Source organism: Gymnodraco acuticeps, unplaced genomic scaffold (genome assembly GCF_902827175.1).
Source record: "Gymnodraco acuticeps unplaced genomic scaffold, fGymAcu1.1, whole genome shotgun sequence".
NCBI classification, from domain to species: domain Eukaryota; kingdom Metazoa; phylum Chordata; class Actinopteri; order Perciformes; family Bathydraconidae; genus Gymnodraco; species Gymnodraco acuticeps.
Window position 1 is genome coordinate 3,088,801 of NW_022990023.1, and position 21,112 is coordinate 3,109,912.

Below are 21,112 nucleotides of genomic sequence, written 5' to 3' on the forward strand. Positions count from 1 at the left end.
TTGCCCTTCAGGAACACGTTCTGTATTTCAAATCGCTTAGACGTCATGCCTCATTCACGTGCCAATTTCACATCATCCTTCAATGTCTTCTTATCGTTGCTGACTCTGCAATGGTCCCCCATTAGCTTTGCCCTGACTGACGTTGATCGTCATATTAATGCTTATCAAACATCCCCATCAGAACATCAGACCCAAAGATCTGTTCATCAGAAGCACGGCCCTTTATTTGGCTCGAAATCTCTGTCAAGGTCACTCCCCCCCGACATCTCGAATGTTAATCTTCCATCTCACAATCGCAGCTCTGCTCTTCTACATTCAGCCTGTATGCCAGCTGTAGGAGCAGTATTTGGCTTAGTCCTGTCCTTGGTGCCTGAAAGCAGAGGCTAACGCAGTGGTTGTCATGGTGACAGAGAACCAGGCAGGGCTGTGGTAATACTGTAATGATAAAGCTCTCCTGGATGCTGCCGCAGTAAACACAGCGCCACTAGGGTCCCGTTAAGGGCGAGCGCAGCGCACCACCGTGCATGCAAAACGCCTGCAGGGCTGATATCGCCGCCGAGCATCTCTCCGTGGTTATATCGCTTACATTCATGCTCTCCCAACACCTCCTCCTTTCTTCTTCTCTATCTCTTTATTGCACTCTCACTCTCTCCTGTGCCCCTGCTCTCTCCCCTAGATTGGTTCACGTCATTGTATTCTCTCCTGTGCTCGTCTTTTCATCTGCTCTACCTCCATTCCTTCACTCGCTCTTCCTCATTCATCCGTCGAAACACAATCAAACGCTCTCTATCATCAACTTCCTTTCTCTCTTTCTCTCCCTCTCTCTCTCCCTCTCTCTCTCTCCAGAAGCTCTTTCTCATTTGCTTCTCTCTCTTTGTCTCTCCGTCTCTGACTCCGGCTCTTTTACATTTATGTTGATGATCTTTGAAAATCTAATTTCAGAGTCTGGAGAGCGAGGGGAGACTCTATTGGGCCTTGAAGGTCATTGGACTGCAGGTGTCAGGCGTTTACTGTAGGGGATTCAAACAATACACTGTGCCTCCGAATCATATATTCATACGACCGTCCACATGCATACCTTCATGTCGCAGCGAGGAGAGTGATGGAGGGAGAGAACAGACACAAAGGGCCCGAGGAGATAAATAAGTGTGAAGTGACAGATTGCTACTCCTCCTTTTATCATCTTACTCTACCTCTATATTTCCCTTTGTGTCTCCACTCATCCCTCTCCATCACCCCAATGCAGTGCTCATGTAGTTACCTCTCACTATCTGAGATCAGCAAGCGTGCGCACACACACCTCCTGTGCCCATAGGCTGTTTGTCTCACATTGTGAGTCATGTCCACACACACACACACACACACACACACACACACACACACACACACACACACACACACACACACATACACACACACACACACACCACACACACACACACACACAACACACACACACACACACACACACACACACACACACACACACACACACACACACACACACACACAACACTCATCTACACTTGATGTGTGGCTTAAGGTTACATTTCTTAGCAGTGTGTGGGGGGGGGGTGCTTCCTGATCACACTGCTTGACATGCTGCTGCATATTTAAAAAGGACTGGCTGCTGTGTTGCATTGATCAATATTGATTCGATGTGCAATCAACTGTGCTCTGCCATTGTGAACTACTGCATCATTTAATTACTGAAACCATGAATGAACCTTTGTTTCATCACTGGCAGTATTGTATTGTACAGCGTGGTCAAAGTAATGGAATTATAGTACAGTACGTTAGGTTAAAGTTTCACTTAGCATGATGTTAAGTGCAACCCTAGTGTTGATTTGTGCCCTTTAAGACCTGTATTTATTTCCGTTAAAAAGGTACGCTGTCATTGGTGAGTCAATCTTTCAGTCTAACTGTCGTTGAGGAGTTTACTGTTTCAGTCTCAGGCTGTGAGGTTGACATACAGATGTGTGTTATTTCCTGTGTGTTAAGGATTTCCCACCAGAGTTCCCACCTGACACCAAAGTGTAATTTAGAGAACGAGGGCCGATCTGCAAATCAGAGGAGGCTTGGCGGTTTCATCACAAATCTCTTGTGTGTTCGCTCATCATACTTTACCAGCCAGACAAGAGAAGAATGCTTTCAGTGTGGGGAGTATGTTCATTTAGTGAAAAATAATAGATCAGGGCTAATTGTTGTGGAAATGTATCTGTGTTTATTTAAATGATACAATCGTCTAGGTGAAATATAGTCAAAGCCTTCCCTTAGATTAATCTTTACTTTACATTACATAGAGCTTTCTCATGACCCCACATAGATTTATCAGATGGCAAACATTCAAAACAGACCTGCCAAGATGTTTTGAGTTTTAGATGAGCCTTATGAACACTAGGCTGAACTACATATGAATTTGATTTGTTTGCGAATATATTATTTTGAGCGCATCTATTTATTTTAGTCCACTTAGGATAAAATCAAATGATTTTGGCCAGGATAAAGGGGACATTTTCCCACGATTCCATACTTGTTATTAAATGGATATATTTGATATTATAGCACATCTTACTAACTGTAGCTTTGAGTCATATGTATTCCTTTCAATGTACTGTGGTTCTTAAAATGTATTATATGTAAGGAGAATACACAAAGTACTTCCTATGCCCTCTTTGTTGACAGAAGTTACTTATAAGGCCTGTCATATCCTATTAGCCTCCTGATAGACTGATTAGTCTCCTGATAGTTGTTTTAGTTTGTCTCATTCTTATCAATATGTATTCTGTTGTTGCTGTCTTTGCGTGACAGCCACATCACTATAGGATTATCAGAACGGTGATTCACCTTAGTAAAAGTTATTCTCCCTGTTTGAATTATGCTCCAGATTTTGTCTTTCGGCCCTCACCTCCTCTGACTTTCATCGCGCTCTGTCCTTTCTGGTGGATTGCTTCAACTTTTTCCTTTATGCTTCTCTACGATCCGCATCGTCTGGTGTCCCTCCCACCTGTCCACCCCCTCCTGTGTCTCCACCTGTGTAGCCTACTTAGATAAGATAAGATGCCACTGCAGTTCTGCCACTTGTGTTTTTATCCACAGTGAAGGTCTAAAAAAGCATTCAAAAACTCACTTTGGGGATATTTCTCCATTTCATCACTTCGTAAGCGTGCTGCTAATCTTGAGATTATCCTTTATTAATGTGGTTGTAAGGAATAAAAGCAACTGTAGGAAAAATAAGTGCGTATTACTTCAGGGAAAAACTCTCCTCCATGCTCTGATTTGTACATCTGAAGGTTGTCTGAGTTTAGCGAGTTAGGGGGCATCCAGAGCAGGTCCCACCGGGGCTTTCCTGCTTCCCCAGGACCGGGGGCTGGTATAGGGGTGGAAGGAGGAGGGTGATTAAGAACCTCAGTCTGTGTGTGTTCATGATACAGAGGGGAATAGCTCTGCAGTCTGACAAAGTAGGTCAGACACCATCTAGTGTCTACATAACGTAGACAGAAAAGGACAGGAAAAAAGGCGAGATCAATTTGGGGTCTTTGAGGGTAAAGGAAAAAACTGGAGCAACCTGATAATGTACGTTTTCAAACTGTCCGGTTTACAGAGGTAATCCTTGAAAAGATGTTGCAATTTTTGTGATTTAATTGCACCTTATATAGATACTAAAATAACCTATACGTTTATACATTGGATATTGACTTAGGCTACACCACTGACTTTCCTGGAAGGTCACTTCTTTGGCTAAACGCTCGTCAGCTAATCTCCTTAATAAATGCAGCGCCTCAGAGTCTTCTACTTAGTCCATTTCTGTCATGAAGGCACTTGGAAAACAAATGTGCATGGCTCTCATCCAATTTTCAACTCAAAGGAAAGCTGAGAGAAAGAAAAGCAAGACCTTCTTCAGAAAAAATAACCTAAACTGTTTCATTTGCTTAGTTTAAGGCTTTAAGTATGTTGCGTTTGATATTACATAAGTGCATAATGTCGAAAATACACATTGACATGCATTATACACTGAAGGCACTCAGGCTTCTTATATATGGGCGCCACTCAAGTCTGAATTACCTTTCTCTTTTGCTCTTCAGGCCATGTCTGTTTTATTATTCATTTGATAAAGCTCAAAGTTATGCTTCTATAAATACACTGCAGGGCTTGTAACAGATGGAGAAATTGTGCTGTTTTCACACACACACTGGTGTTATCAAACTGCTCTCATGAGATTAAAGGGGCTACGGTAGAATAATAACCTGGGAAAGATCACACTGATGGTCAATGCTAAGGAAAATTGTCTTTGAGCGCTGAACAAGCCAACAAACCTGAAAGTCATTTTGAATACAACAGCTTATTTTGTTGTACTCTGTCCCGATGATTTACCACCGAGGAGAGGCTTTTTAAAGTAGATAAGCGAACATATAGCTGTAAGACATAGTATCAAATTGATGCCACTTGTAGAAGATTTACTAAAACCATACTCCTACTATATGGAGGGGGTTAGAGGCATCCCAATTAAAACATTGAGTCTGAAACAGGACCTTCAATATTATTTGTTACGTTTTTTCGGTTACAATAACATTAGCGAAGGCAGCATAAGCTTTACAATTTACAATGAAGATATTTCAAAGCTTTCACACAACATTTTTGATCTCCTAACCACATTAATGAAATTACTCCTACGATTGCAAAAAAAAGGAGGTGGATAGATTATTTATTTATGCAGTTATATAGATGTAATGCCTCAATTTGTTTGGATTAATCATGACTTTCAAACATGAAACGTTGTTTAAATGTATTTTGCTAAACCCCACATTTCAGATTATCAGGAGGAAAATCAACACATTTCAGAAAATAAAATGCTACTCAGACCATCAATGAAGGGGAGGGGCAGGAGGAGAAACTGCATGTAGTAAAACGACAACGTCGTACACGTTTTTCTTAATATTCAAATAACCTGCATAGTTCAAGGGTTTGACATCGTACTATAAGACTGGAAACACATGTACGTTTTATGAATGTCTCCTACCTTCGCACAATTCCTTTTACAACATGGACCACACAGTGTGCTCTGGGATTGTTGTGTGGTATGTGTTTACTATACTATAGCACACACATTATCAGTTATTCATTGATCCTATCCTAACAGGTTTCTCCCCCTTGTCATCCCTCCATCTTCTCCTGTGTCCTCTCTAGCAGAGTACCACAGATAAGTTAGTAGTATCATTCTATTAATTTATAAACCCATTTTTTATTTTCTGTTTTGGATTCAGGATTAACATTAATTCATTGCGATGTTCTCTCCTTTTGTTAAGCATTTTTCTTCCTATTTCATGTTTAAAACATCTTTATTGCCTTAGAAATCTGAGCTGAGACCCTACATTTTCGGGTCAGACCATTTTCTTTAATAGGGGTCAGTGCTCTAATTATTAACCCAACAGTACAGTATGTGGCATGTTTATTTATATTTCCAGAGTATGCTAATATGAGAATAAGTTGATCACTTTAGAATGATACACATAGTACTATTAATAATTGGATTCATTTATAATAATTTCACATGGCACACGATGCGACATTAGACTGACAGCACATCTATTTTCATAGCTTCATCCTACATCACAATCATTTATGACTGTCAGATATAATTTGATCAGGCTGAATTAGTCTGATTATCTTTGGACTTTGATCACAATGGGTTAAATTATGCCAAGGTCCTTTTCAGGGCAAATCTGCATGCCCTGTGGTTGGTAAAAAATCAAGAATGGGTGTAAAGTTTTGGGAAGACCTCAACATAGATGACCATTACAACATGAGAAATAGTAGTTTTCTGTAAATAGTATAGAATGTAGCATGTGTGTCTGTAGGAGGGTCCACTAGTTGTTTGTCTCTGCTGTTGTCTTTAGGTATTTTTGTCTATGCTTCTCTATATCCTCTTTGCCTTGCCAAATGTTCTTGATTTGCAACTGACTCTTTCCCCTTCTGCTTGCTTCCCTTTTTCTGCTTTCTCTTCCTATCATTTCATTTTTTTTGCTGATTTCTTTATTTCTTCCAGTATGTGGCATTTGGCTCCCTGTTCTTCATCCTCATCTCCATCTCCACTTTCTGCATGGAGACACATGAGGCCTTCAACACCATCCTGAGGAAGACGGAGAACGTCACGGTGGGCAACATAACCACGGAGGAGATTGTATACGAGGTGGTGACCGACAGCTGGTTGACATACGTGGAGGGCGTGTGCGTCATCTGGTTCACCATTGAGGTCATTCTGCGAGTCACCTTCTGCCCTGACAAGCTTGAGTTCTTCAAGAGCAGCCTCAACATCATCGATTTCATCGCCATCCTGCCTTTCTATCTGGAGGTGGGCCTGAGCGGTCTGTCCTCCAAAGCTGCCAAGGATGTCCTGGGGTTCCTCCGCGTCGTCAGGTTTGTCCGAATCCTCCGAATCTTCAAGCTGACCCGCCACTTTGTGGGTCTCCGTGTCCTGGGCCACACCCTGCGCGCCAGCACCAACGAGTTCCTCCTGCTGATCATCTTCTTAGCCCTCGGTGTCCTCATCTTCGCCACGATGATCTACTACGCTGAGCGGATTGGCGCAGACCCAAACGACCCAACTGCCTGCGCCCACACCGCCTTCAAGAACATTCCCATTGGGTTTTGGTGGGCCGTTGTGACCATGACCACGCTGGGCTATGGAGATATGTACCCGGAGACGTGGTCAGGGATGCTGGTGGGCGCCCTGTGTGCCTTGGCTGGTGTGCTGACCATTGCCATGCCTGTGCCTGTTATTGTCAACAACTTTGGCATGTACTACTCTCTGGCTATGGCAAAACAAAAGCTGCCCAAAAAGAAGAACAAACATATCCCAAGAGCACCACAACCAGGGTCCCCCAACTACTGCAAACCAGATGCCCTGGCTATGGCGACTGCATCACCGCAAAGGCTCTTGGGAAATGTCCTTGGTGGAGTGATGGGGTCTGGAGGCATGGGGGGTGACTGTCCTCTTGCCCAAGAAGAAATGATTGAGAGTAACAGAGGTGAGATATTTTTATTTATCTTTTTATTTTAAATATCTTTTACAATGAAATCTGGCTTGCTTGTTTCAAGGGAAATACTTTACTCATGATGGTTTTAGGAATGCAAAGTGACCATTTTAGGGGTTCAGTGAAGGATAGAGTGCAAGAGACGGAGCGAGAGTATTATCAAGAAGGGATGCATAGTTGATTTTGGATCCACCCCAGAGGAATCACTGGCCCATCAGAACTCATGTGTTATTGATGATAAACTAGTTGGTCCAAAATGGCCTTAAGGCACCCATCTGTCAGTGAAGAACAAACACTTGAAGCAAAATGAACTCAATTATCCATTAAAACTGCTTAATGCATCTCGATTTGGGCTGACTGCACATATATTCTTTCTGGCATTAGCAGTAAAATCAGGAGGTAATTTAGCTCTTTGTTTGCTCTTTACATGCTGCAGCATCAGGCGTCAGTCACATACAACAATAATGCACCTTTAATGCATTACTTTACCGCCTTAGTCATCAGTGAGAGAGAAAATATTGGTTTCATCAGTGCTTTTACTACCTCCCGTCTGCCTGGCTTCCCTCCAAACTAAAAAGGTTTCCTGTAGGCTGTGTCAGTAGATCTTTTAAGTAGGAAGTTGTATTACTCAAAGATTTGACAACTGGCTCCAAGAGTGCTCTGCAGTATCATCACAACATGATAGTAACATATTTTATAGTAAGGCCTCTGTGAACGTGTGGGTTACTACAGTTAGCATTCCCAATCATTAATGGACATTAATTACCACTAGACATGCTTGATGATTTACCAATGTGCAGCCCTACTGTAAACACATGTAGTGATTGCTTAAGTTACTGTTTTGTCAATAGAACACACGCTGAATTACAGTAATAACACACCTACAGTAAAGATTCAATTTAGCGTGATGGGAAACATATACAATCAAGCAAATGTGTACATTATTGTTGCTGTTACTATTTTCCTAACAAATTATTTAGAAAATACTCATTGATGACAGGTTAGTCCACAGTTTACACAAGACCAATACCCAATTAGCCAAATATAAGAAAATGTATTGGTTTGAAATGTATTTTCTTTTGATTTATTTAAAAAAAAAATGTTGTGTGTTTTTTATTTTTCTGCATTGGGTCATTTTACATTTAATGCTTAAAGTAAATTTAGCTAAATATAGTTACTTACTTTAACTCAAGCGATGACTTCAAATGCAGGACTTTCATTGGTAACAGAGTTTTTTACTGTGTGGCATCCTGTAAGACACACTATGCTCTTCTGTATGATTTTCCCATAAAACTCCTATATGAAGATCCTGTATGTGTTTTTTCTTCCACCTGTCCTCTAGATGCCAAGCAGAACGGCGACGCAGCCTCGGCCGCGCTGGCTAACGAGGACTGTCCCACCATCGACCAGGTGCTGAGCCCAGACGAGAGGAGCCCCATTGGGCAAGGGCCGACCCGGGAACGCTACCAGCAGGACCGCGCCTGCTTCCTGCTCAACACCAGGGAATTCCGTGCCACAGATGGGAATGTGCGGAAAGGTACGTTTCACACCGGGAGACAGATACGAAAACATGCAAATCTTACGTAAACAGATCCACACAGCAAGATGCCAGGCACCACATACTGAAAACATGTATATAATATACATTCATAGTGCAGCTGATGCTAATACAGGCTACTGTATATAAGATGCAAACATTTAGAGAAGGTGGGTTGGAAGAAAAGCACACTTTGGATGCCTCAATTACTGATAGCTCTCCATTACAGCATACACACACTTTCATGCAGTCACAACACATACACACGTCTTCTGCTCTGCTTCTACTGTTTCCACCTCTTCACATTCATGTTGATTGTGTTTCCATCACTGCGTGGTATCATATTTTATTTCATCAGTCAGACAAGATTTTCTGTCCCTCTACTTCTCTCCTTTTAGTTTCTCTTCTACTCAGTCATGTCTTCCATCTCTCCATAGTGTGTGTGTATTCTGTTCCCTTCATTCGTGCTCATTCATGAACAATCTAAATCTTTCTCTGTCTTCTGGACTCAGTAAGTTGACCATGCATTAATTTTCTCTCGTCAATTCTGTTTCTCTCTCTCTCTCCTGCCTTATTTTCCCCCAACCCTCCCCTCTCCCTCCTTTCCTTCCCTCTCCCTCTCCCTCCTTTCCTTCCCTCTCCCTCTCCCTCCTTTCCTTCCCCTCCCTAACCTGGTGCACATCCTCCCTCCTGAACCACCCTACTCCTCTGCCCAATATTAAATCCCATGCCCACAATTCCCCTCCTTCTTTTCCTTTGTGCTACACCCTAACCCCTAACCTTTTTGTTTGTTTTACCCCATGTGCATTACCTTTGTGCTCATGATAAACCTGACACCTTTATTCATTTACTACTGCAATCCAATCACCACCACTGCCGCCAACCTGCACCAAAACACTCCCTCACACTCCCTCCAAACTTCCAACACCCCCTCGTTGACAACAAACTAGAGCCCGCAGCCCTGGCACCCAGCCCAGACTCCCCTCTGACTGACGATTGGTATAAGATGGAAGGGTCTCTGTTAACGCAGGACCTCAATGCTAACTCCACCTCCTCCTGGATCAAACCGTAGACCAGAGGTAACACTGAAGAAAAGATCAACTTAAAAACGAGCCCGTAGCTTTGTCAACTTTTGACTGAAAACATAGGAGACTTTAAATCTGGCTCTCAAACACATACTGTAGCATGTTTTACACTACTACACCAGTACAGCACGCACTTCAACACAGACGTAGCTTCACACACTAAGCATGACGTCAGATCACAGATACACCACCACATCCACAGTGTTGTGTCTACATGTTCAGTGGGGTTTGAAGTGTCACCCTTGAAAAGTCTTGAGAGTGTGGAGAGTGTGCTGTCAGATTTACATTTGGAGAATGTCACAAACAGTTTAACCTAATGTAAGTTAGAGCTTAAATCTGTACGAAAAGGTTTTGGGGGAATTTTAGGGCTCATTTTTATCCGATAAAACCTGAACACCGCTTATATCCTACCTCAGCAACAATCCGATAAACAATGTGCAATATGTAAAAAAAAAATTGAAAGAAAATGGGATTGCTCTGTGATACACCCACAATGAGAAGTGTGCACAAACATGTGTATACTTATGTGTGTCTGTGTGAGAGCGCACAACCTGCATACAAATAATAGTGCAGTAATGTGTCCATGTGCAAATACACCCAGCAGCTTCAGGGAAAATGTCCTGTGTCAATAACTAATAATAAAACATAACACTGAAGAAGATTGAACGGGAACAGCGGGTCACGTTGTTGTCTGATGTGCCTCTGTGTTGTTGTTGTCTCTCTCTTCAGGTTGTGTCATATCACGCGTGTGTATGTGGGCTTTTTCATTCTTACGTGTTATACACTGTGTCTCTGTCCTCTCAATGCCGTCTGAGTGTTGTGTTTGTGTTGTCGTGTGTGGCTTAATTTTGTTCTCCCCTTCTACTGTGTTTATCCGTGTTACTCCCTACCCCACGGACCTCCACCTTGGCAAACAAAAGCACTCACTGCAATTTATAAAGGTTTTGCCTTGAAAAACACACTCGTTCTACAGTGTTATATTTACATATGTACATTGTGCAAAGGTTACTCCTCAAGTTATGGCACTTATTTATTCTGTGCTTGAGTACATTTTGTGCTTAAATGTGTGCATAGATACATGTACATATGCCGTATTGTATGTAAAATCAATTGGCGAGCCTTAATCGCTTCCCCCGCAGTGCCGTGTTTTATGACAATCATACATCCAAGGCTAAAGGTCACTGGGGTCAGTGGCACATCTGGGTCAAGGGTTAGTACCTCTTGAAACATGGCACGCTTAACACAAACTTTTAAACATTTTATTTTATGAACCAAGCCAAAAACAGTGTATTTTGAGCGTGTCATGGATCTGAGATACTATTCCCTCGAACATATATGTACTTTCAGTGCCTAGTGTAGTCCAAAGTTCGGGACCTTTTTGTATATGTATACACCTGGATAGAAATCAAAAGGATTATGAGCTGCACTAGGTGACTGAAACACTTAATTATCAGACAAATGCTAAGACAGATTTGAAAATACATGCTGTCCAAGGTAAGAAAGCTTCGAGCTGTCACACTTACAGGTCCCTGACATTGCTTCAGTTTCAGTGATTCTTATGTATTTACTGCGATTAAAGTGCTACAAAATCCCTCTTTAAAGCAAATCAGGAGTTTAAAAAAAATCAGCGCTGAAGCTGCTAGACGGAGCTTTAGGGTTGTACACTGCGATAATGTTATGAGCCTTATGCATGGGTGCTTACAGTAAATACCAAAGAAATGTGATCTGTTTGACCACTCTGAAACCTGATTTTCTAACATTTGATCGACATCCTCTTGTCCGGTGTGTGTGTAAATGCATCTTTGGCTACATTCATACATTTTAATGGCTCAAACTAACAATTGGTTACAACACATCTGTAATTAAAGGGAAGCCAAACAGTTCTTAATATTTAGAAAATTAGCAAAATGGTCGACCCAAACATTCTCCTTGTGTTTAAAGAGGGATTCTCACGCTGTCTGAATGTAATTCTTGTGTGCTTCAATTGTGATTTATTTCGTAGACACACGCATAAAATGTCTTTGCCAGCTTAAGCTTTTAAGTTTCTTCGCTTTGATTGTTGGCCATTTGATTTCCTGCGCCAATGCAATATGCATGTCTCACTGAGGTCAAACGGTCAATCTCCCCTCTGGTTGCCCACTCCCTCCTCGAGACCTTAAGGATCTCACTCTGTCTCTCTCTCTCTCTCCCTCCTCTCCTCTGTTCCTCAATATATTTGTGTACAAGTTGTTTTTTACTTTTATTTATTGAGCTTTTGTGCTTATTTACTTCTGTTTCCAACATGTTGTGTACATCTTTTATTAAGTATTTCTGTGGAGTTTTATGGTTTTGTAGGGCTTTGTGTTGTGTATGGTTTATCTTTTCAATGCGTCTAGGATTTAGTTATATTTATTTGTGAAATAGTCATTATTTTGCTGTTTGTTTTGGTATTTTATTTTTTATTTTCTCAATGTCTTTGAGTTTTTTACAACTGTGTCTTGTTGTTTGATGTTTTGACTTCCCCTCTGTTCTTCCTGTATTCTGCTTTGAGTTTTACTTTCACCTATTATCTCACTTCTCTCAATTGGATTGATAAAGGAAATTGCCAACAATACGGTACAATTAATTAGCATAAAAACGGCACAAATCTCACTTCTTTAGGACATTTCCAAGGATTATTTAGACAATATGAATGTATTTTTCTAACCAAATTCAAACCATCTGCCTCAAGAATAGGATGAACCCACATAAATGATACTCAAAATGTGCTATGTTAAGGTTTAACAAATACTAAATCTATTAATAAAATAGCTGCTATATTTAGCAAAAGCTCCTTCGATCTCAATCCCCATTCCATCCCTCCATTACCCAATCATTTCATAATCATGATATTAATTGTGGCTGTAATTATTTTATGGGACTAACAGTTTTATAATATTTACTTATTGGTCACAACATATCGTTGTTTATGCCTTAAGCTCAGGCACAATTATTGTGCTCGGCCACTTTCTTTTAAAGACATTATTATGTGGCTCAGTGCAACAGGCTACAACTAAATAAAGAATGCTAAGTTTAACTCCATATCCTTTTTATGTGTGAAAGCAAGTCACTGTCCTCCTCTCTGTCATTGTAATTGGTTTGTACAACTTCTCCTACATTGTCTTGCATGTCTTAACAACAATCTGCAAATATTCTTTTTTTCTGAGCCTGAGAAAAAACACACAATACAGAAAGTGTATACGTAGACTACATACATCAATATTCATATATAAGCCTGAGAAGTGTATATAGATATGAAGTATTAAGTGGATTTGAGCTTTAATGATTGCAGCAGACACATATACTGTAGGTATGTATAACCTACTAACAAGAGGATGAAGGATACAGTTGCATGTCCTCTAGTTTTCCCAAAAGACACATCCATACTGTATGGATATGTAATATTGGATAACAGGAGATCACACCATCTTTTACAGGCAATTGATCCCACGTAAGAATGAAACAGTATGGGGCGATGGCGATGCCAAGAATAGCTCCTGAACACTCAGCATATCCACAGCAAGCACACCCTCATGAAACTATAGAACATGTGAATTACGTAATATGAGAAGTCAAGTAGCTCTCAGCCTTCTCCATACATACTAGATAGAAGTTTTCAGTTTATTTTTACATGATCATTCCCTTGAATATTTGCAGTTCCTCCTCCCTCTGTTCCTCTGTGTCTCCATTACATTTCCCTCCTGTGATTAACACTCATTCTCCATCCCATCCCCAGGCCGCCACTGCAGTGCAAGTGTAACTAAAGAGTGACTGTAGGTAGGTACATACTGCCTCCGTAGTGTAAATGAAGTGTGACTTTGGGCAGGAATGATGTCACCACTGAAGAACAGTGACAGGCCCACTCAGTATTTCCCCTGGTGGAGGATCCCAGAGCACAAAGCCCTGTTGATATTGTAAATACAGTACTTAGCACCGTGAGGAGGAAGCTGGTAGACCGTGACAGACTGCAGTGGCTCAGACATGATTAACTTTATCAGCTTTATTATTGTCCTGCATGAAAAAAATCTCCGTCTTAAAGAATGTGTTAATTAGCCAGCTAAACGGGTCACTTGAGTACATCTTAAATTCATCAGAACCATGTTATTGTTACATTTTCATCAGTTTCACCTTCATCTGATCAACTTATAGGGACTCTTTATTTCTCTTGTGCATATTTTACTTATATCACACTTGACAAGTGTTCTAAATGCTCTGTTTTCAGACTAAAAATAGCCAATTAAATGGTTCAAATACATTTAAAAAAGTGACAGAATGAAATACTGCCAACCTGACCACCTTATCATCTTATTTTGGTTAAAGAATATGAAACATGTTTGTAGTCTGTTGATCGCACTGTGTCATTCCCTTCATTGTTTCTCACTTCGCTCTGCACGCTAATTTTAGCACAAAGAATAGATATAAAGGACTTTCAAAGTCAAATCAAATCCGTTTGTTGTAACTTCAAAAACGGGCTTCCCAACTTTAGTTCTAATAATTCCCGAAATGAATGCTTCAAATCTGTAGGGCACTCGTCATTATTAATCAAAGAAGCACAGAGGTAAACCATAAGAATTGTTTAATACCCGTTAACTTATCATTTCAGCTGAATTAAAACATATATGAGCTGTTCGGGCATTACTATAACAGTTACATTAATAAACACCAAGTAAATAAGCATTTAAGTTGTCTATTTTATATCATAGTTATATCTTTATCCTTTGAAATGTAATATATCTAAAATTATTTTTTTGTGAAAAAGAGCAGAAGTCTTTTTGCATTAGCAGAAAATATGTATTAGTGCTCAGCTCTGACTCTGTGACATAGAGCATACAGTAAACTACATATTCAAATTAGAAGAAATTAAGATGGATTTCATGCGTACATTGCTTCCTGTGAATCCCTTCTTCGTGTGAATGCAATGTGACGCCAGCACAGCAATGGTGAAGTGCGCCATTAACAATGAAAACTATAACATAAAGAGAGCTAATAACTGAATGCATGCAATACATTCAAACGCTATTGAAAAGAAATGCAGATCATAAATAGTATAAAAACTTGAATTAGCTATTCAGTTGGGTTGTTAGGTGAAGGTTTACCAGATAATGTTAATGTCATATTTACAATAACTACCTTTAAAAATAAAGAAAGAAGGTCTGCATTGAATTGCAGCATTGTTGTAGTTCTGCTATAAAAAAAACTGGTTGGGTTTTTTCTGTCCCTCCTGTTGTTGCTCCTCGACGCTGATTGAGCATCACAACAATGGCTGCCATTTGATGCAACCTGACAATTTGTCTGGAAACATTTGGGTGGTTTGGACAAAATACTTTTGGACTGAAACTTGAGATTGAGGCCCCACCAGACAGCTTCTCAGACATCTGTGAGAAACCCGGTGAAAATGCATCATCAATATTTCACTGAGTTGCCATCAGACTAATGTGCCTGAGTTAGTCAGAATAAAAAAAGGACTTTTATTTATAGTTGGCTCAAATGATGCATAATCTAGAGTGGTAGCTACGGTGCACCACGATATACTTTTTCTTTCAGTACTGCAGGAAGGCACAAAGGGCGTCATTCTGTACCAATGGGTGTTCTCTGTTGTCTAACTGTGGCCTAGTGATGGTTGGAGTTTCACAAACATATAACTTTATCTGTAAGCAATATAGTGTAACTGCACTTTATTAAAAGTGGAGTCAGCAATTATAATCTCATACAATTTTGGTCAAATGTGCTAATAGTTAGCTAGTAATCTTTTTTTTGTGTAAAACAAAGGTCTGGTACACATGCATGTTGCATAAAGAAAGAAGCAGTTGGAGTTAAAGGGATGGACAATCTTGGGTTCAAATATCAACAATCCTTCTCCAGAATTGCTGACAACATAATGTTTCTTGTTCCTCACAGAAACTGTGAAACTCCATCCATTTTGGGTCAGTTCGCCATTGTTAGGGCGGAGTAACTGCTTCCTACCAATGGTGCTTTTTTTAACGTCACCTGATGCAACAACACTCCGTCAGCACAACACTGTCTCCTCTGTGGACGCTTCCTACAGAGGGAGTTTAACATATGCATGCTGTGTTACACCCATATACAGCGGGAAAGGACACAATGGAAAATCTGTTATATTTTAGATAAATTAATTTGTCAAATGGTGAAATTACCATGTATTTAGTGGACCGTGTGTCATTTCCCACTGTAAACAAAATGTCTACATTACAAGGTGATAAACCTACGGATAGGAAGTGTTTTTAAATGTTGCAGGGAGGACATTTTTATTTTGGTCATTTGAAGTTTAAATGAAACTAAAGCTCACACTAATCTGGCTGTTTCTGAAGCAAAATCAAAGGAAAGTGTTCTTCCACATTTGTTCTTCATTGGTGCTGTATCCTTGAGCTTTTCCCCCTTAAGCTTCATGTGGTCAACGACTACGCTGTATCAGTGATATCAGAGTATTTACTTGTCGTGTTTGTGTTTTACTCTATAAGTGTGGCAAAAAAAACGATGTCTAAATCACCTGCACATTGCACATTATGCTTCATGTTGTAAATGTCGGGTGCTTTATTCAACAAGCCAGTTTAAGGTGTTAAATCTGTTACTATCAAATAATATTTTGCTTTTCTGTTTTGGAAAAAAAAGACATATCATAACTCGCATTTTCTTGTTTTGTCTTGTCTTGTCTGTGTGTGTCCTTGTCTGTCCTTTATATGTCTTTATGTTGTCATAACATTTTCTTATCCTTGATTTATTCTCTCCACTTATGTGCTTCCTTACAATTTCTTATTTTTCTTCTGATAACATCTTAAACCTCATGTTCATGTTTCAATACTATGTAACCTTAAAAAAACATATATTTAAAATCTGTCAAAATGATCAAACCTTTAACCATTATTTATTGTATTTTATTTGCTTATCATTTCAAAACACAAAATATAAACTAATGAATCAAAATTGCAACAGGCTACGAGAAATCTCGCAGTCTTTCTAACATATCGGGAATGGCGGGGTCTTCACTGCGGCTCGCTCCCATCACTAGCCCCCCTTTTGAAAACTACGAGGCTCCGGGACCCCTGCGCCGCTGTCGCTCCCCAATCCCCTCCATTTTGTAGCACAAAAAAAAAGGATGTTAACGATTGGATGCTAGCGGAGGATTAGCTGCTGACTGATCGCCTCCATTTGGATTGTACACTGTGCATAAAGATAGCAATAAGAAAAGAGGAAGTTGAATGTAGAAAGAGAGACCCCTTGTCTTGTGAATCTTTTGGTTTATGATGATCAGGGTAGCTGATGGGGTCAAGTACAAATTCTAGCTTCAAGGCTACATTGATATTTTGAATTATTAGAAGATATGCTAAAATAGATACTTGGATCGGTTAGTAAGTAAAATAGTACAGTATGAGTTAAAAAATAATAATACGTGCACAGTTACATTTTTAAATGTAGGATTAATTTTGAAATGTTCTGGACCAAACTTAAAGCAAACACTGTCCAGAGAAATAAAAAACTTTATTTAGCCAAAGAAAAAAAAACATTTATAGATTGATGTTTAAAAGTTTTCTACTTTCTGTCTTATGTGAATATTGATGTTTGTACAGTGTAGACATCAATTTGGTAAGTCTCTCTAAAAGACAGACTCGGCTTCTACAGGTCTCAGTCATTTAATTTTCTATCTCATCATCGTAACATCACTTTATGTTGCTATTTTACACAGCAAAGCGAAATATCAAAGAGAAAAGGAAGAAAAACTGAGCTTAAATAAAAAGAAATATTGTACCATAAGAACTATCAAAATTATGTAGCCCTAAATTATAATTTATTTTTTACATTCCATATATGCAATTGCTTCCAGTGTACAGGTAAAGGTCTATTCAGCCACTTCCTTTAACAGTTGCACGCATGTTATCTAATACCTTTTTATATCATCATCTTATGCATCATATGCAATTATAACAATCATATTCCAAAATGAAAATACTTATTCCATGATATGCCCCTAAAAAAATATATATAAACAATACATTACTTAAATGTTTTATTTATTTTTCTCAATAATATATAGGCGGATATATAGATGGACCACGAGTTAGGGTTAGTTGTTGGGAACGGGACAGGTTTAGTTAGGGTTAAAACACTAAAAGAAGCCTTTTCTTTGTTTATGTGCAATAGTTTTCTGACCACATACCTTGCTTATATGCAATGCTGTTTGTCAGCAAAACCACACGACTTAACTAGCCAATAAAAGATTATCAGCCCAGTTTGTTCTTCACTGATAAAGGAAATTGAGGAGTAATAAGGCATAGTTTAGTGCGTTATTAGTGTTTGAAACTGGAGTAAATGATATATTCTGTTGCAGCTGAGGACCTCACGAGTAGAGCTGCCAGTGTCTTTGGCAAAATAGCACAATTAAGCCATCACATCCTCGGTTAATAATCTATTTAATGATAGTAAATGTCGACCCTTGAAGAAATGCTAATCAGAACACTCCTGTAAATGTACTTATACTGTATGTAGGCCTACAATTTTTCAAAGAAATCTAAGTGCAATGTATTCAAAAAGCTACTTATCGCAATAAACGAAGTAGAACAAATATACTTATAAAGTCATATGCAAGTGACTACATAATTAATGATATACTCAGAACAAATACAAGCACTTTACTAACATTCAGTGATAATACGCACACCGTATAGATTTAACAAGTGAGAAATACCCGATCACACGTATCTAAATTAAAAAAATATATCTGTTTTGCTTCTTCATCTGTTTTATTTTATATATATTTTCCATTTCTTTGGTTTATTTTGTCTAAAAAATAATAAAGTAAAACGTAATATATTTGTTATCTTTAAAAAAAAACATCACAGTGGTTACAAAATACCATTCCCCTAAGTATATATTTTATTAGGCAATGTATAGCTTTTATTTTTATAACTGAGCTCCACCCTCGGATTGCCATCTTCCCATGAAATAAGTTGAACTTATGTTTAAAGTTGAGCAGAAAAAAGACATTCACTTATGCAATAAACATGCGATATTGTTTTAATGCTGGAAACCATGCTGTGCACATACATATGTAAATATGCAGATCTATTTTTAATCTTGCACAGACTTTGAAGGCAGTCTACTTTGATGTATCTGTTCTGAGAAGTATTACAATGACATCATGAGCCTTTTGTCTTGTTTTATTTCAAATCAATGTGGTCTTAATGGTCCTGTAAACGTTTTGATGTTGTGACTGCCATTTTTAATTGTTTACGTTTTGTAACAGTTTTATATTTTTTTCACTTGAACTGGTATTGTGTATTTCATTGTAAGGAATGAACTTTCTGTACCACTGATTGTCTAGAAAAACATTTGTCAGAAAAAGATGCAATGTTGTATTTAACTCGTTCCTTAAAAAACAGAAATGTAGTAGGACTGATTTCACGAGGCGAACGAAACTTCTGCAGATGTAAAGGGAGAGGAGTTGCGTGTTTAGAGTCATAAATAATCTATATTCCCCATTCCCATTTTGTCTAAAAATCAACGTGCTTCCAGACCCCTCAACTTTGAGAACTTAGATATGCAGTATTATGATTCAGGGTGATAGTTATGACATCACTTGAATGTTTTGCTTGTATCTGTTGACTGGAGTTTGAGATGTTTGTAAAAGTTGTTTTGTCTCATTCACATATCGATCAGTCACTGTTAGTAGTCGGATACGGGTTTTTGAAGGCCACTGCACATATTTTCAGACTCATATTGCATACAGTCATGCTTACTCTCAATACTGTTACATTTCACCATTATGATGTCGAAGAAATTCAATAATTTAGTGTCGTCTGAAGATATCTAAAACAGCATGCAGGGTCTTGTTTCTCCAGTGAATCTGAGCGTTTTTAGCTCATACATGTATGTTGTTACCCTGAACTGAGCAAAGGTAGGGAAACTCTGGGATAGTACATTTTTAATTCATGTGAACATGTAATGTGTACAATGACACATGTCGATTGACCTGGGTTCACACTCAAAACTCATCTTAGTCCACATCAGCAAACCTGAATCTTGGTCCGTCATTATTGCTAACGTCACTTCTGTCAGTGCACAAAACCTCATGAAACCTTTTAAGCGCACATGCATACTGTATAACGTTACAATTACTCCACAATGTGGATGTTGCGATACTCTGACTTATACTGGTAACACTTTATTTGGAATGTACATTTTTCTGCACTGAAGGAAAATGTCTTTCCTTGTTATATATCTGCAGTTAGATGCTTTTCTTTAATGCCACAATTGACTGAGAATGGGTGAGTTAAATAACATGCACACACAACTTTAACATTTATGGATATAGATCTACTGTGTTTGTTAATATTTGCTTTGTATTGTATCAACATCTATCTGAAGAATGTCATCAATGTGGTTCTATTGAGCTTAAAGAGTCAAATCACATAAATGTGGCCAATGCAAATGACATAGGAAACTCTGACATACACATTGTTTGAGTAAACAAAACAGGCAGATGTTGTAAGTGCCTCTATGAGGCCACCATAGGCTCTGATGTCAATTTAGGAGTTCATTCGAACTAGCTAGATTTAACTAGCTAAACCTTCCAAGCAATGCTTATTAATAGGTCAGTGGTTATTATTGAATATGTACATCTGTATCTACACATGTGAATACATTAAAGTCATACGGAATTAATATATCTATGTACATTTTGTGAGCACGATTTAAAACCTATTCTAACAGCGTTGGATATCATATGAAGAGTTTGATCCTAACCTTTCTTTCTGATTATGAATACGTACTTACTAGGAGTGTATTTCAAAAAGAGAGTATGTTTGTTTATTATTTTACTATACTGTGTCCACATGATATTTAAAGCAAGCTATTATTAATTCAGTTGAAATACCAAAGGAAACATCTAAGTGCATTCTTTGTTATGGCTTGTTTACTTCCACATGCTGGTCCTACACAGGACAAATGCACTGTAGTCTATTGTTCATAAATGAAAAGCACATTTTAAAGGCGTTTGCTAATGCACCTCGAAAGCATGGTACATGTGCAGTTTAAAAATGACAGTTATTATAGTCTTTTTATTTGTAAAACGCAGGGGAGAAAAATACAGTTTGATCCACTTTCAAATATATCCATCCATCCCAAAATATACACGTAATGACTGAGTGCTATGTAATTATCATGGATTGTAGCAAACTAATGTAAGGCTGGGGATATCAATCCTCAAATTGCACTGATCAGAAAAGTTCACCAAGAAGTTGGACTATTTATTTTAACTACTAGTATCATCCATCCATAAGATGTTATGATTTACAACACCAGTGAATAATATGCTGTACAAGACAAAGCTCCTTGGCACCTCTCAGGATGTGAATACTGCCAGGAAAAAAACAAAGAAAAAGTCTGGTTTGTGTCCAAACAAAACTATTTTGAGTATCCAATAA

At 38.8% G+C, this 21,112-nt stretch overlaps 1 protein-coding gene across 4 annotated transcripts in view; it reads left to right on the top strand.

The window, feature by feature from the left end:
* The window catches only part of LOC117544814 (potassium voltage-gated channel subfamily C member 1-like), a 58,720-nt gene that overhangs the window by 22,890 nt on the left and 14,718 nt on the right, over positions 1-21,112 (top strand). The window contains exons 3-6 of one of the 4 annotated variants that reach the window (XM_034214259.1): positions 6,047-7,028; positions 8,377-8,571; positions 10,386-10,406; positions 16,626-20,351. In XM_034214259.1, the coding sequence (XP_034070150.1) occupies positions 6,047-7,028; positions 8,377-8,571; positions 10,386-10,406; positions 16,626-16,774 (1,347 nt within the window). In that variant the 3' untranslated portion in view covers positions 16,775-20,351. Of the gene's footprint in view, positions 1-6,046; positions 7,029-8,376; positions 8,572-9,521; positions 9,651-10,385; positions 20,352-21,112 lie in introns of those variants that run through there. The other 3 variants (XM_034214260.1, XM_034214258.1, XM_034214261.1) reach the window with 3 other exon arrangements.